Genomic DNA, 17,406 nt, shown 5'->3' with positions numbered 1-17,406 from the left:
TGTATTCATGAGTATGATTGTTTGTATCGATCTGGGTATTTTCTATGTATAATATGTACGTATTTACGAAAAAAAATCTATGTATTTGTATCAGTTATCGAGTACCTATAACACAAGCTTTAGCTAGCTTAACTTGGGTCTAGATGGCGCTATGTGAATTATCCTGAGATTATTCATTTATTTATTATTAAAGTGAAAGGTTGTCTGGTTGTTACATTTTCACTTCTAAACGGCTGAATAGATAATAATGAAAATCGAGGTCGAATTTAGATAGTCATGATTGCACTGAATTATATTAGAGGGTGTCTATGTGCTCTCTCTCTCTAATATGGTTGACTGCAGTGATACGTCATACTCGTCAACGTAGAATCAGTTCACGTATGACGTTCAGTATGACGCAGCAAAAGAGAAGAAACAGCAACTTGTCGGACTGGTTTGTTCGGGTTACTGTGCTTGTGTTAATTAAATAATAAGTAAATCAATATTTATTTAAAAGAGCAGCACACAAGTTTCTTGCTTATTCTTCTTGTGATGAATCTGCATTCTGAATAAGCGGTAGAATAAAAAAAACTTGACTATTCAAAAGTGCTTATATTAAGTTTATTGGAATAAAGATTATTTCTATTTCTATTTATTATTGATTAAATTATTTCCTTTTGACAAAAATGCAATAACATATGTTACTGCTCACTAGATTTTTCCTAATTTAATTTAAAAATCAATCAATTTTGTAATCATATATAAGATCATTTGAAAAAAATACGAGCTGAGTTTCTTGTCAGTTCTTCTCATCTCGAAATCATTCCGAACTGACGGTAGATTTGACATATCATAAGAGTCTGTAATAGACCTACATGAATAAAGATATTCTGATTTGATTTGAAATTGACACATTTTTATTGTCCCATCAGATTTGAACTCACGCACTCTTAGCTGTTCAGGGTCAAAGTCCATGTTCTCAAAACTCATGTACTACAATATTAATAAATTTATGACTTCATTGATGTATTTTATTACATTTTATTGACTTTCAAAAAGTTATAATTATTTATCATGTTTTTAATTTATCTGTTAATTGGATATACTGCCACAATTTTATCTATTTTGTATAATGTTTTTTTGGACCGACGATCTGGTCAAGATCGCTGGAAGGCATTGGATGCGAGCAGCGCAGGACCGATCGTCGTGGAGATCTTTGGGGGAGGCCTATGTCCAGCAGTGGACGTCTTCCGGGCTGCGATGATGATGATGATGATGAATGTTTTTTTTGTCATGTTAGAGTATCCCAATAAGTAGTGTAATTATTACACTAAGTATCATACAGTAGATTAATTTGACTTGTCATAAGTGTCTGTGATCGACTTACATGAATAAAGCTATATTTGATTTGATTTGATTCAATAAAACATTAATGTTATTAAAACTGTGTTTTATTGTAACTTTATTTTTATTTTATTTCCTTCATGTCACACGTCGCTATGTAGCAAGAGGTAATGCCTTTTGGATCAGAAAACTCCACTTCGTAGACGAATCTGGAAAGTCAGAGAAGGTTTAAATAAATAAATAAAAAAAATATGTTAGTATAGATATAATGTATCATGACATAATGAAATCTAGACATATAACATTTGAGTGTCTCTTTGTAATATTTATTATATAATGTAATTATTTATTTAAAAAAAACATCTATTCAAAAGAGCAACACAAATGAAATTTGATGTAAAAATAAGATTTCATCATCGTTGAATCTGCATTCCGAATGAGTGGTAGAATCAATATATGACTATTCAAAAGTGCTTGTAATGAGTTTATTTGAATAAAGAGTATTCTATTTCTATTTCTATTGAATTAACCGTTTTTTACTACATGCATATGAATATAAATACGGTACATACACCAAAATAATATTTTTTACAATTTTTGTCTGTTTGTTTGTTCCGGCGAATTAAAAATCAATCAGATTTTTGAATTATATTGGTAGGTCATTTGAAAAAATAAGATATAAGTTCTTGTCAGGCTTCTCATTTTGAAATCGTTCCGTGACGGTATTTTAGAAATCATAAGAGTCTGTAATAGACACATGAACAAAAAAAAATAAGTATTAAAAACTCTTCAATAATGTAAATGAGTAAAGATATTTTGATTTGATTTAAAATTATTACACTTATATTTTTATTGAACATCAAGATATATAACTAAAAACTTTCGCTATTCACTAATGCCATGTAGTCCATACTCTCAATAAAACATTTATTATTAAAACTGTAATTTATTGTAACTTTATTTTCACTTAGATATTTTTCACACGTCGCTATGTAGCAAGAAATGCCTTTATCAGACATAAAGTGTTGACGAATCTGGAAAGACATGGAAGGTTTAAATAAATAAATAAAAATATATATATTACTATACCTATAATGAATCATAAAATAGGCAAACACGAAATGAAATATATAATATAATAACAGGACAGAAACATATTAAAAATTAAGTAACTAAAGCTTGTGTTTGGATACTCGATAACTAATACAAATACATCGATTTTTTTCGTATATACATAATATTATACATAGCATACACACAGACCGATAAAAAATACACATGAATAGAAATATTTTTTTTAATAGTAGCCGTGCGAGAGAGAACCGCGAGACTATCGACATGACACGTACAGCTAATAGTGAACGACTATCAATCAATATAAATACTGAGATATTCTTTTTTGGGGGTGAAATGAGGATGAAAATTAATACAGACATAAAGCGTTGCCTGCGAGATGGTCTGCTCAAACTTTTATCCCTTTTCACTTTCATCCCTTAAATGAAGGGGTGAAATAGGGATGAAAGTTGAAAGATAAAGGGGAAGAAAATATTAAAAATTGTATTCACTCACCTCCCTGCTTGTGTAGCTCGTCGAGCTACAAGACCAGCTAAGCTATCAAAATTAATATCATTCAGTGTATATATCCCCTGAAAAAAAATACACATAAGTCTATATTTTTTTAATAGTTCTAAGTTGTTTCCAGAGAGGACCGCGTAGAGGTCGACATGACATGTGCTAACATTACGACTCTATCTTTGAGGCCGACACTGAAACAAACGTTAGCGCGTTTTAATTTTCAAGTGGCTCCATCTAGTGGTCTTTCGTTTTTCGTACGTTTCGTTAGTCATCTTTGCAGTTTTAGTAGAAACGTTTAAGTTGTTTTGGAATAGTCTGTCATAGTCTGGAAATACTAATGACATAAAAAAACTACCTAACCCCGTAAACGTTGTTTTGTCATATAAATTAAAATCGATAATTAAGAATTGGGGTTGGTGATAGAAGAACGAAAATTTAGGGTTGTATATATTTTTTAAATGTTAAGGGTGGACAACCCTAATCACTTAGGCGTATGAAAAATAGTAGATTCTCAGATCTACTGAATATGAATATAAATACCGTTTCGGAGGAGTATGATAACTAACATTTGACACGAGAATTTTATACATAAAACTAGTACATCATACCACGCGTTAACATATAACTAACATTGTGAATAAAATAACATATATATATAATTCAAATTCAAAATATCTTTATTCATGTGGAATCAAATTGCACAATCTTATCAAATATGCAAATCTTCCGTCAGTTTAATGATTCCATGAGAAGAACTGAAAAACTCAGACACGTAATTTTAATATATATAAGGATATTGTTGTAATAAAATATTGTTACAAATGATTATACTTTACGTGCCTTTTGGAAATAACAATCTTTGCTGATATTCAATTTGAGGAACATTAATACTGAATATATTATAGGATTGTTACAACTGACTTTCTCCAATTTGAAGATCAAATCTTTTGCCGCGTTTTGCCGTAGTTCATACGCGCGACAACTTATCTGAAAATAAAAGACTACAATTAATACTAAACTGTAAATTTTATATTTTTTTATACAACCATGGTGGCAAACAAACATTTGGCCATTTGCTATACATTAAGAATATAACTCAATATACGAATAAGCAAAACTTAGATCAAAATACAAAAATGCAAGAGAAGCACCAGTTTTTCAATAAAAAAAACATCAGATAGGAAAGACAATGTAAAAACTGTCGACCAAAATGACATTTTTTTACACTACGTGACAAACATGCTCATCTTAGATGGTAAACCGTTAGGACTAATATGCCCATTTTGAAAAACCCCATGCTGTAGTCTCTCGAGAAAAGGTAGATAGTTCATTCCACAATCTAAGTGAACGCGGGAAATTCCTTTAAAAAAGCACGCGCAACGCATAAATAATAGTTGACGGCCTTTTAAAGGAATAAGCTCTATTGAAGCATTATCGTATCGGTTCGGAAATGTTTTATCGCTGGAAGGTGATTCACAATGTGATATTAGTCAAAAAGTTTTATATTGGCGGGTGGTACGATGGCAACTCAGCAGCATGGTATTAATCTGATTGTAAACTCCCCTGATATATGTCTGAAAAATGTCACGTCAGAGATGCAATATCTCGCCGCAAAACCAATTGTTGAGTCTGTCACATATACGAGATTACCTCCACAATTCTGGCTAAAAATGCGGTCAAATGGAAGAAGCTGGTATTGTGGTGCTCCCACCCAGAGATGAAACAGTATTCCATAAAAAAGCAATAGTTACTAATTGCAAGCGATGGGCCCAACATTGCGCGTTATGTTCAACTCAACATTGAGCAAGGTGGTATCTCTGTTCACCCTGTTCATGGTGATGTTAGTCACCGATGGAGGATTCGGATCCATTTTGTTTACGGGTATCTTACATTCTTTAACCGAAATTACCTTGACCTTGTATTTTTTCTGCAATAAATTAATAAATAAATAAATTACCCTGGACAATTGACACAGCGCCATCTAGTCCCACGATAAGCAGAGGTTTTGTTATGGGTACTAGACAACTGATATAAATACTTAGCACAGATAACCATACTCATTAATACAAATGGTCTAGCCGGTTTAGCACACCGACTTACATCGATGGTCGAGGTTCGATTCCTCCTGTATAAATACTTGTATTTATGATTATGAATGTATGTATCGATCTGGGTATTTTCTATGTATATTATGTATGTATATACAAGAAAAAATATACTTAAGAGGTCTATTAACAGTCTAGTGCCCATAACACAAGCTCTGCTAAGCTTGGGACTGGGTGGCTCACCCCAAAAACTTCTTTTTAATTTTTCAACAGAAATTTTATTTCTTTGTGATTTATCAAGCATACGTTCCATCTGATGTAAATAGTCACCGATGGAGGAAACATCCATTTTGTTTACGTATCTTTACAAATAATATAATAATATTAGATAGATAGATAGATATTTTATATTCTGCAATAAATTAATAAGAGATATAATAAATTTGACTTTTAACATAGTATACCAGCTTAATCTAGTAATAAGTTTCAGAGGTTTTGTTTTAAAAACTGATATAAATACTTAGATACAGATAACTTACATCCGATGGTCGCAGGTTCGATTCCTCCTGTATAAATACTTGTATTTATGATTATGAATGTATGTATCGATCTGGGTATTTTCTATGTATATTATGTATGTATATACAAGAAAAAATATACTTAAGATCTTGATTAACAACTTGTCTAACACAAGCTACTGCTTAATACGAAAAAAGAACTATTCTAGAATCTAAACTATCTGTATGTATAATTTTTCAAATTTCATTTCCTTTATTTATCAATCGGCCTAACTGATGGTATTAGTAGTATAGCATGACAGACAAAACACCAGTTACTTTACATATTTAATATAATAATAACATATATAAGATATATTCACCACAGTATCAGTACTGCACAGATATATACATAAATTCGACTATTAACATAGTATACCAGCTTAACTAATAATAAGTTACAAGTTTCTAGCTTTAAAAATGTTGATACTTCCATACAACCCTTCATCTCCCCTTTCAACCCCTTACAACCCTTCATCTCCCCTTTCAACCCCTTACAACCCTTTTTTCGCATTAAAAAGGATTGTATTCCTTTCTCAGGATCTAGAGTCTAGACCGAGAGAAAGGAGACAGATCTTGTCTACTACTTGTCTAGACCCTGAGAAAGAACATAGGCTACTTTTTATTACAGAACCGATTTAAATGAAATGTGGTACACAGATAGTCTTTAGACCAGTGATTCCCAAAGTGGTCTATATCGACCCCAATGGTCTATGACAAACTGTAACGGGTTTACGACAGCGTCCATCTTGTTGTTTTTACTTTGTTTTTAAAACTACTTTTTACTACAGTTAGAAATTTCCAAAAAAATCAATACCAGGTAATAATGAGGGGTCTACGACACAAAAGAGTTTGGGAACCTCTGCTCTAGACTATCTGTAGTTTCGGCGTATAAGCTCGACAGACAGAGTTACTTCCACCTTTTTAATATTAAGTAAGAATATATATATATAAGATATATTCACCACAGTATCCGTACTGCACAGAGACAAAAATAGACAGATTATATATACAAATTTAACTAGTAACATATTATACACCGTCGAAATCACTAGTTTACAAGCTATCCGTGCAATAATGACGATAAATGATCAATTTTCCATTAAAACATCATTGTGTCAAGTCCGAGTTGGAATATTTATAATGGTTCCGTATTAACTTGAAGCAATATATCACTATAAAGTTCAAACTTGTGGCGGGTGGTGGACAGGGTCATCGTGTTCCCTCTAATATTTACAATGATGGCTGGCTCAACCGTCATACTCGTGAACGGGTGTTGTTACGATCACTGATTGGACTATTCGTCTTTGACTGTAAATTGCTATAGCATATGATGGTGATCACTCTATTCTCCCAAATTTATGTTTAAAAATGAATCTGTATTACTAGTAAAAATGTTTAACATTTATTTGAAAAGAGCTGAGTTTCTTGTCAGTTCTTCTCATGTTGAAAGCATTTCGAACTGACGGTAGATTTGACATATCAAAGAGTCTGTAATAGACCTATATGAAAAAGATATTTTGATTTCGTCCATATATTCTATACTAGCTGTACCAGCGACTTCGTCCGCGTTTTATAGTAACCAGATAAAGAAAAAATATTCAATAATCTAACCCAAAGAAGGAAACTAAACGGGTCATCGTTCTAGCTTCAAAAATTTCCGACTTCACAACTTTCCATACAAATTTTCCTCCCCTATTTTTTTTAAAGGTTATGGAGGGAAAATAGAAGGAAAGAGGGGGAGCGGAAGACCAAGGCACAGCTACATCAATCAATGTAAGGAGAAGATGGGAGTCGTGTCGTATCAAGAATTAAACAGCATGATGGAAGATCGTGGAAAGTGGCAAGAGCTCCACCGACAAGAGCGTAGCTCTTAAATTATGAATGAATGAATGAGAAGGTTATATTTTACAAACTTTGAATGTCATAGTTATTTATATTTAATCAACAGCCTTAAAATAACTTTTAAGCAAAAAGCAGTATATTGCTGTATACTGTTTTAAATTTGACGCGGTCATTGTTTATACGTATAATTAGTAAAAATCACGGGATCTTACCACGTTTTATATTTATTTGCTGAGTTCCCGATATTTCGGTAGTGTTTCAACCACCATGATCAGTTTACCCGTGATCCCGTGATTTTTACTAATTATAAATACATATATTGCTGTTCCTAAAGGCATAAGGTAAGACCTTTCCTGACAATCCTCATACCCTCAGGTAGTAAGACCTCAGTCATGTTCTTATAGCGATTTCTTATTTTTATCCTCCTTTGTTCCTCCTTATTTTCCTTTCTTATCGACGACCTCGGTGGTCTAGCGGTCTAGCACACCGCTTTACGACTGATGGTCACGGGTTCGATTCCTCGCCCGGCACAAACATTTGTATTCATGAATATGATTGTTTGTATCGGTCTGGTTGTTTTTAATACATAGTTATGTATAATATGTATGTATTTACAAAAAAAAATATCTATTTATATGTATCAGTTATCTAGTATTCATAACACAAGCTTTAGCTAGCTTAACTTGGGTCTAGATGGCGCTGTGTTAATTGTCCTGAGATTATTATTATATTATTATTATTATTACCATACTGAACCCTAATAATGTATTTTTAATGGACCCGCATCAGGTAACGAAGTGTAACGAACAGGGACGTATTTGACTGCATTTTTTTTTTAATAGAAGGAGTGTCTAGCACTCTGACCATCCTACTGACCACCCTATAGGAACTAATAATTGAATTACATAAAATTTAAATAAAACGGAATTCCGAATTTCACCATCGTACTACTCGACAGGAACTAAAATGCCATCCTGATCATGGATACTGCACCGTGTGGTTTTTCAAGAATCTTTCTACCACATACAACCACTTCGTGGAATCACCTTCCAGCAATGGTATTTACGTACCGATACGATATTTATACCTTCAAGAGAAGAGTTTATTCTTTCTTAAAAGACGGACAACGCACTTGCAATTCCCCTGCTGTTGCAAGTGCTTATGGGCGGCGGTAATCACTTACCATCAGGTGAGGCGTAAGCTCGTCTGACAATTTTTGACGCCACCTAGTCCCAAAGTAAGCACAAAGCTTATAGGTACTATACAACTGATATAAATAGATATTTTTGTAAATACATGTCATTATTTTCATAGATGAAGAACATAAAAAACTTGGTCAAAAAACGTTTGACAGATGAATCCAGTTCAGCATGCATTTTGCTAAAAGTAACATCGTACAAGCCTGACATAAATTATTTGTCATCTAACCTGCAGCAACAGAGGTCACACTAATTTTACAGTAATTTAATTTATGCGTGTAATGAAAACAATCCGAAATGTACCTCTTTTTTTACTTTATTTCTTGATTGGTAGTATTTATTATTATTATTTTCCAAATAATCAGAATGTTTAATTGGGTCATGGACGTGCCATAGAATAATTTTGATTATTTGATAGCACGTCCATGTGCCATCAATATTGATTATACTACTACACTACACTATAGTCCGCAATATCAACCCTGTAGTACCACCATTTGAAGATGAGTCTGTGATGTTGTGAGGTGATGCTGTTTGCATCTACAGGTTCGAACTGCTAGGAGCACTGCCCTCAGATTAAAGTCATATCCATCAGGCGGGAGTTGGCCTTCAGCCGCTCCATAAGTCCTGCGAGTTTCGAGTGCCATCTGCACATGCCCCCTATCGTCCGGTGAAGCCGTAAAGGCCAGCTGCGGCCAACAGAGTAGTCCGAAAAAAACGCTCTATCCTGAAGAGATTACAACCATCGTTCCTAAGAATATCCTTTAATTCTTGACCCTGGCGGGCCTAGGTAGCATAACTTTGGAAAAGGGTGAGCACAATAGATCTATGTGGTCGCAGTGCAGGTCTAAAGCACCAGATAATATCACATACCACTAATTTATTACCATTTTCCATAAAGAGGAAGGAAATTGTTGCGTACCATTGAAGGCACACGACAGGATATTTTAGGCACGTCGTCGATCATAAAACTGTTTGAAGAGCTGGCTCATGCTATTTTAACAATATTTTCACCTACCTGCCAGCCCTGGCACGTCCATCGTGCTATCAAATAATCAATATATTGATTGCACGTCCATGTGCCATCAATATTGATTATACTACTGTATTGCACCATAGTCCGCATATATCAACCCAGTAGTACCACCATTTGAAGATGAGTTTGTGATGCTGTTTGCATCTATAGGTTCGAACTGCTAGGAGCAGTGCCCTCAGATTAAAGTCGTATCCATCAGGCGGGAGTTGGCCTTCAGCCGCTCCATAAGTCCTGCGAGTTTCGATTGCCATCTGCACATGCCCCCTATCGTCCGGTGAAGCCGTAAAGGCCAGCTGCGGCCAACAGAGTAGTCCGAAACCGCTCTATCCTGAAGAGATTTTTTTTTTTCACACAGCGCCATCTAGACTCAAGTTAAGCTAGCTAAAGCTTGTGTTATGGGTCCTAGACAACTGATACAAATACATAGATATTTTTTTTTCGTAAATACATACATATTATACATAGAAAATACCCAGACCGATACAAACAATCATACTCATGAATACAAATGTTTGTGCCGTGCGAGGAATCGAACCCGCGACCATCGGTCGTAAAGCGGTATGCTAGACCGCTAGACCACCGAAGTCGTCGAGATTACAACCATCGTTCCTAAGAATATCCTTTAATTCTTGACCCTGGCGGGCCTAGGTAGCGAATTTTGGAAAAGAGTGAGCACAATAGATCTATGTGGTCGCAGTGCATGTCTAAAGCACCAGATGATATCACATACCACTAATTTATTACCATTGTCCATAAAGAGGTAGGAAATTGTTAATAATATACATAAGTAGTTATGGTAATAATAACCCCATATATAGCTAGTTATGTACCATGTCGGTTGACCTCCACGTGGTCCCCACCAGCGTGTCAAATGGCAATTTACCACGATGTGCTAACTGACCTGATCTCATGTTCATCTTATCATCATCCACTGGTGCCCCGCCAGCGTTTACGCGAAGGCACCATTCCATTATGAAATTAATATAAACCTATATAATGTAACTTAAAATTTTTATTTAGTTTTATTATTGCTATGCACCAAATAAACAATTTCCTTTTTTTTTTATTTCTTTATTATCATTCATTAAAAAAACTTCCCATATACAGCAAGTCTAATCTAGTAACATAAAAAAGACAATATTTCGGAATAATATATATTTTATTTAAAAAAACTAATAATATTATGCAAGTATGTATATAAGGCATATTCCCGTTAGGAAGCTGTTTCACTATTGCTTCTTATTTTCTATGAGTTCGCACAAAACCGTATAGCAAATGGCAACTCCTTTTGAATAAGAAAATTCTATTTCGTATGCGTATCTGAAAAAAAAATAGGTATGTATACAAACTTAGGAATATTTTAATTTTTTATAAACCTTATATCTATACATATAAATAAAATTGGAGTGTCTGTTTGTAATGTTGAAATAACCGTTTTATTACTACATGCATATGAATATAAATACGGTACATATACCAAAATAACATTTTTTACAATTTTTGTCTGTTCCGGTTAATCTCTGAAATGGCTAGACAGATTTTGACGAGACTTTTATTAGCAGGTAGCTGATGTAATAAGGAGTAACTTAGGCTACTTTTATTTTAATATATAAAAATAAAGTTCAATTCCATGCGGATGAAGTCGCGTGTACAGCTAGTTATAACTATAAAACATAGCCTGTATCACAATTTATATAATAAAATTTCTGCATTTTAATACTAAAAGTCAATGAACAAAGAGACAGAGTTACTTTAGATTTTATATTAATTTGATATATGTATTATTACAGACAGGATATTTACGAATTTTTAATATTCTATTATTTTAAAAAATTTAATAAATATTTGTTATGTTTGTTACTTAATTACCCTAAAGTTGCATACAAAATTGTAATAAAATTTAGTACATAAATTTACTACTAGGTTAATTAGACTGTAGAGTTTAACGTCATAATTTATGCGAAGAGAGCAGCGTGTTGCAACTAGTATTAATATAGTATGATGTAAAACACTCACTTTCCGGATTGTGTGACTGCCTTCGTTAAAAGAAATGAGAAGTTATTCACGCTAACATTTAGATGTTTAAATGTACCCTGAAATATAAAAAAAATCATATATATATATATATATATATATATATATATAATATATCGTCTATCATGGTATGGACATGTAATGCGTAGGAACGAGGATAATATTTTAAGAAAGGTGTTTATGAATGTGGATGGTTTTAAATAAGACCGAATATAAATAGATGGATGGACTGTTTGAAAGATGATATGGTAATATAAATAAATAACGCGATGACTGCGAACAGAGATGAATGGAAGAGAAAAACATATTACGACGGCCACAAATAAATGGGATAAGGAAGTTTTTGATGATATATGTATAATATATATATCTTAAAATAGATAAATATCGTGTCACGTTGTTAACTCGCGATCGAATCCTTAATGACTGAACCGTTTTTGAATGGAATATATAAACTTTTTAGGTCTGAAAATAGGTCAGATTAGATACTAGTTCACATTCTTTCTAAGGATTGAATGAATGCTGAAGAAATTATTATTTGATTATAGAGTAAAAATTACATAGCACTTTTAATTTAATTTAATCAATGATTATTTTATATTTTTTTTAATTGAAAGCAAATGAAAATAAATGAAATTTATTGTTTAAATGTGGTTTTACAGTGATGGTTTAACATGATTAACATAATATATTAGTTCAATACATCAGTCATTTCTGACATACAACAGACAACATATGCCATTTATCAGTTGTTTATAATATACATACATAAAATAATTAAAATTTATATGTCCTTAATATATTCCCAAAATTTTAGTCAATACAAACAGTCAAATTTGATTGTATGGAATTATTAAATTGAATCATATTATATTATTACTAGCTGTCCCGGCAAACGATGTTTTGCGTTAAAATAAAAAAAAAATTAGGGGTGGACTACCCCTAACATTTAGGGGGATGCAAAATAGATCTTGGCCGATTCTCAGACCTACTCAATATGCTCACAAAATTTCATGAGAATCGGTCGAGCCGTTTCGGAGGAGTATGGGAACGAAAACTGTGACACGAGAATTTTATATATAAGAAATATTTATGTGGACAAGGACATATATATATACATAATCTACACATACACATACATAAGTCTCTACATCACTTCCCCCTTTTTTCTAAAAGATATTCATTAGTACTGTAGAATTATTCAATTTCTACGCTATTTGGTACTTTATATTCACAAATTATAACTTGTAAATGTATAATTACAACGATTATTTAAAAGAGGCACTTTTTATTGAATTATTTATTTAATATTTCTTTATTATTATTATTCTACGCTATTTGGTACTTTATATTCACAATTTTTAACTCAAAAATGCAAAGTTACAACAATTACTTAATATTCCTGCTCGTTCTTCTTGTGATGAGACAGTTTTCCGAATGAGTGGTAGAATAAAAAATAAATATGATTATTGTAAATGTGCTTAAATTATAATTCATTCTATTCATCCTTTACTGCTTATTCTTCTTGTGATGAGTTTTCCAAATCAGTGGCATATTAAAAAAATAAGCACTATTAAAAAGACCGAATATTTAAAATTTAAGGTTATTTGAATAGAGTAATTTAATATTTCATGCTATTCTTCTTTATCCTTGATATTCTCTATACACAACACAGATTGATGATGAGACCATCATCATCATCACATTCTGTTATCGCCATCTATCGCTGATTATATTTCTTATGTCCTCACAACCCTATACCTATCCCTTTTCCTCTTTGGCGTTCACTGTTGTTGGACAGTCTTCAATTGTGCAAAGAATATTGACTGCGCTGATTGAAAGCGCATTTATAATTATTTATTTCGCTCTGTTAACCGCTGTATTTGAAAAACCACCGCGTGGGGACGCCATCTTATATACAGCCTCCGCCATTACGCTAAATGATAATAACGCTAAAATTTTAAAATTATTTTAGGAACAATACATTAGATAGACAGAGGCAGCTCTTGGATAGAGGCGACAAATCTCGACATAAAATGTGTTTTTTTTTAAATGTAGATACACATGCATTGCATGCATGTCACGTGTGTATCCGTATGGATATTATTATTATTCATGTATTAATTTGTTAAATTTTTATTTCACTATGTTGTGGTATGGTAATCTAGCACGTGATTAGGTACGCCCGCGTAGGTACAAACTGAAAACCAGCGCTGGACGCGCATCAGTCCAGCAATAGCTGAGTTTGTACCTATTGCCAATCATATTAAATATGTATAAATGTGTAACTATGTAACTATACTGATTTTGGCAATAAATATATTTATTATTATTATTATAGTGTATACTGATTTATTATAAACTTTACGGACAAATAAGTGTGCAGTGTTTTGGTGACCATCGGCCAGCTGGAATTGCTGGAACAGAAAAAAACTACCAGTTCGCTGCTGAAGACCAGTAGCAAATTCAAGGTCAGCGGACGCCGCCTCGCCTCTCTCCTGATTCCCTATATTTTCCTTAATTCTCATAATTACGCAACCTGGTCTTTCGAATTGAATCAGCACCTGATTGACAGGCAGTTCCAATATAAAATAAAAAGATTATTTTAGTCCGCACCCGCCGTCCCTATTCCCTATTATACAACTTACAGGTCGAGAGAAACATTGCCTATCCAGCCTCACTTTCAAGAAGGCCAGCACTTGATGTATGACTGTATTGGTGCATGGAATCTTCTCCAAATTGTATATGAGCCTCGTATAATTCTCTGTCACCTCATAAGTCCTGCAGGATATCTGAGAAATTAAAATAGAGTATCGAAATGAAATATACACTAATTTTTAAGTTTTTGGGGTGTAGACACTGCCTTACTTCCGATGATCGCATATTCGATTCCTCGCACAATACGGTACAAATTTGTGTTCAAGAGTAGGTATGGTTGTTTGTCTCGTACTGAGTGTTTTCTATGTATATTATGTATGTATTTATACCACTTGTCTAGTATCCACATTGTTGTGGGAACTCTACTCTGCTTAGCTTTTTTTTATTTTATTTTTTATTGGGATGTTTGGGCTATTGTTAGGTGCCTGTAGCACTACGACCTCCAAAGATCTATTGTGCTCGCCCTTTTTCAAAGTTCGCTACCTAGATCCGTCAGGGACAAGAATTGAAGGGTATTCTTAGGAGCGATGGTTTCTATCTCCTCGGAAAAGAGTGTAAACTTTCCAAAGGAGATATTTCGTTTATGTATGAGTGAATATCCTTCAATTCTTGTCCCTGACGGGTCTAGGTAGCGGACTTTGAAAAGGGCGAGCACAATAGATCTATGTAGATCGCAGTGCTACAGGTTTATCGTTTGAATTGCCATTGAGAGGATTGCCCAGCCTAGACACTACGTTATCGTGTCTAGCTGTTTCCAGATGCGCCGCGGAGAGGTTCCTCAATATATTTAGTTGCCGTTGAAACGAAAGAAGTTTCATGCACCTGACGATAGCCCAAACAACTCAATAAAAAAATCTCACATACGCTAAACGAAAGGTTGTAATGACAAACTTACAAGTAGAGGTCCAAATCTTCGAGTCACATTCAATTCAACATTAACCAATGTCTCCTTATTTGTCTTTCTCATTGTCACGTTGGAGGATATAGGAGAAGTGGGGTCCATCTTCTCCTGCGGTATATTACACTTGTCTATGGATAGAAACTCAAGCCTGAACATTTTCTGCAATCAGAATAGAAATATAAATAATCTTTATTCAAATAAACTCATTACAAGCACTTTTGAATAGTCATATTTTGATTCTACCACTCATACGGAATGTAAATTCATCAGAAGAAGAATGAGCGAGAAACTTGTGTGTTGCTCTTTTTAATAGATGTTTTTTTATATAAATAATTACAGTATAACAAATAAGAGGCATGTGATAATCAACATAGAAATCGCTACGCACTCATTATTAGTGTAATCAGATAATATTGTCAGTGCTATGGATTTAAAGTTTTTCTATAAAATCATTATTATCGTTAACGAATAGGTTAGTATAGATTAGATCTGATCTGAAGGTCCTCGGTGGTCTAGCGGTTTAGCATACCGGCTTACTTCCGATGGTCGCGGGTTCGATTCCTCGAACAGTGTATACTTTTGTATTTCTGAGTAAGCTAGCTACTTAGGGGCTGAAATGGGCGAGACAGAGGGTGAAAATAAAGAGAGAATGGATGAGAGAGACGAAATCTGCCCCATTCAATAATAATAACGCTAGATTTTTTTAGTACATTCATAATTTTAGCAATATATAAATAATATACATAGATAACACCCAGACCGATACAAACAATCATACTCATTAATACAAATGTTTCCACCATGCGAGGAATCGAACCCGCGACCATCGGAAGTAAACGTTGTGCTAAACCACTACACCACCGAGGCCGTCTAATTCACAGCTCTTAAATTCATTCATTCTTAGAATGAATGAATGAATTTAAAGGCTGTGCTCTTGTCGGTGGAGCTCCCGCCACCTTCCACGATCTTCTATCAGTCCTTTTAGCTGTTAATACGACACGACTCCAACTTTAACTTTTTGCCGTTTAATTAATAATAATAAATGCCGTACTTTACCCTTTTACTCTGTATGGTCTCAAAAGAACATAACGGACATAAAAAACACATGTAAAACAAAACTTTCAGAAACATCATCACGAATAAATAATTTCAAAGTACATAATAATAATGTGTGTGATAAACGAAAATGAGATTTCAATGTGGTACTGACTTAATGATAATGACCGTACAGAGATGTACTCACATCATTGCATTGGAGTTTAGTGTTACTATATGTTAAAATCACAAGGTCCTAAGGGTATATAAACCAAAACACTTGTTTGCTGGAGGAATATTGCAGTGGTTGATTTATTTTAAATTGAAATAAAAAGAATATTATGAATGTATTGTACGTTGATTTTTTTTTATACTACTATGGTGGCAATTTTTTTGTTTACGCTGGCAGGATGCAGGATCAGTGGGGGATGAGCATGAGGTCACATCAGGTAGTCTATGGTGACAAATTTACTAGGAACAAGTAAAGTTCAAGTAATAAACTAACCGCCCTCGAGTATCTCTGTTCTACCTAAGTTTGGCTGGTAGATAACGTTATTAGCATTATTTATTGTATAAAATTTCAATAAAGTTTCATCAAAATCCGTTCAGCAGTTTTCGAGTGAAAGAGTAACAAACATCCATCCAAACTCACAAACTTTCGCGATTATAATATTAGTAAGAAAGTTTATAAACGTCAGAATTATGTACCGTCCATTTTAAAGTTTAACGTGTTTGCCAGTGTGATTAATCAATCTTGCGAGGAAATCTGAAGGTGCTGACTAGTTTAAGCGTCGTCATCTATCGATTTCGGACAATTACCTGTCCGCCCGCCCGCCCTGGAAACTAATATCACAGGTACCGGTTTTAATTACTTACACTTCAAACAATAGAACAGTGGAGACCGTGGAGTAGAGTTAGGTGTACAAAATATTGACTCTACAATTACATTCAAAACGAGTTACCGTATAGAAATCATTGACGGAACACAGTTTCACAATATCATTATATTATATACGTGAAAAGAGGATTTTGTACGAAAATACATACAAAATTTAAATTTGTATGGAGAATTAGTACACTGTATTATATGTCAGCATAATTCATCATTTTAATAAAAGCGCTTATAAATACAAACTGCAAAGAAATATGTTATCTATATATATAAATAAATAAAATTGAAGTGTCTATGTGTAATTTT

The 17,406-nt window shown here is 33.5% G+C and overlaps 1 protein-coding gene across 1 annotated transcript; it reads right to left on the bottom strand.

Moving 5' to 3' along the window:
- Positions 1-11,592: 11,592 nt before the first annotated feature.
- LOC131849317 (uncharacterized) lies at positions 11,593-16,304 on the bottom strand. Its single transcript, XM_059199359.1, has 4 exons — positions 16,230-16,304; positions 15,168-15,332; positions 14,263-14,406; positions 11,593-11,673 (listed from the first exon to the last, which is right to left on the bottom strand). The coding sequence occupies exons 1-4, from the start codon at positions 16,302-16,304 to the stop codon at positions 11,593-11,595; spliced, it is 465 nt and encodes a 154-aa protein (XP_059055342.1).
- Positions 16,305-17,406: the final 1,102 nt, after the last annotated feature.

The sequence above is a fragment of the Achroia grisella genome, unplaced genomic scaffold, assembly GCF_030625045.1.
Source record: "Achroia grisella isolate CSIRO2021 unplaced genomic scaffold, CSIRO_AGI_Agris_v1 utg1107, whole genome shotgun sequence".
Lineage (NCBI taxonomy): Eukaryota > Metazoa > Arthropoda > Insecta > Lepidoptera > Pyralidae > Achroia > Achroia grisella.
The sequence above is the reverse complement of the archived record's forward strand: the minus strand, read 5'-3'. Positions and strand labels throughout refer to the sequence as shown.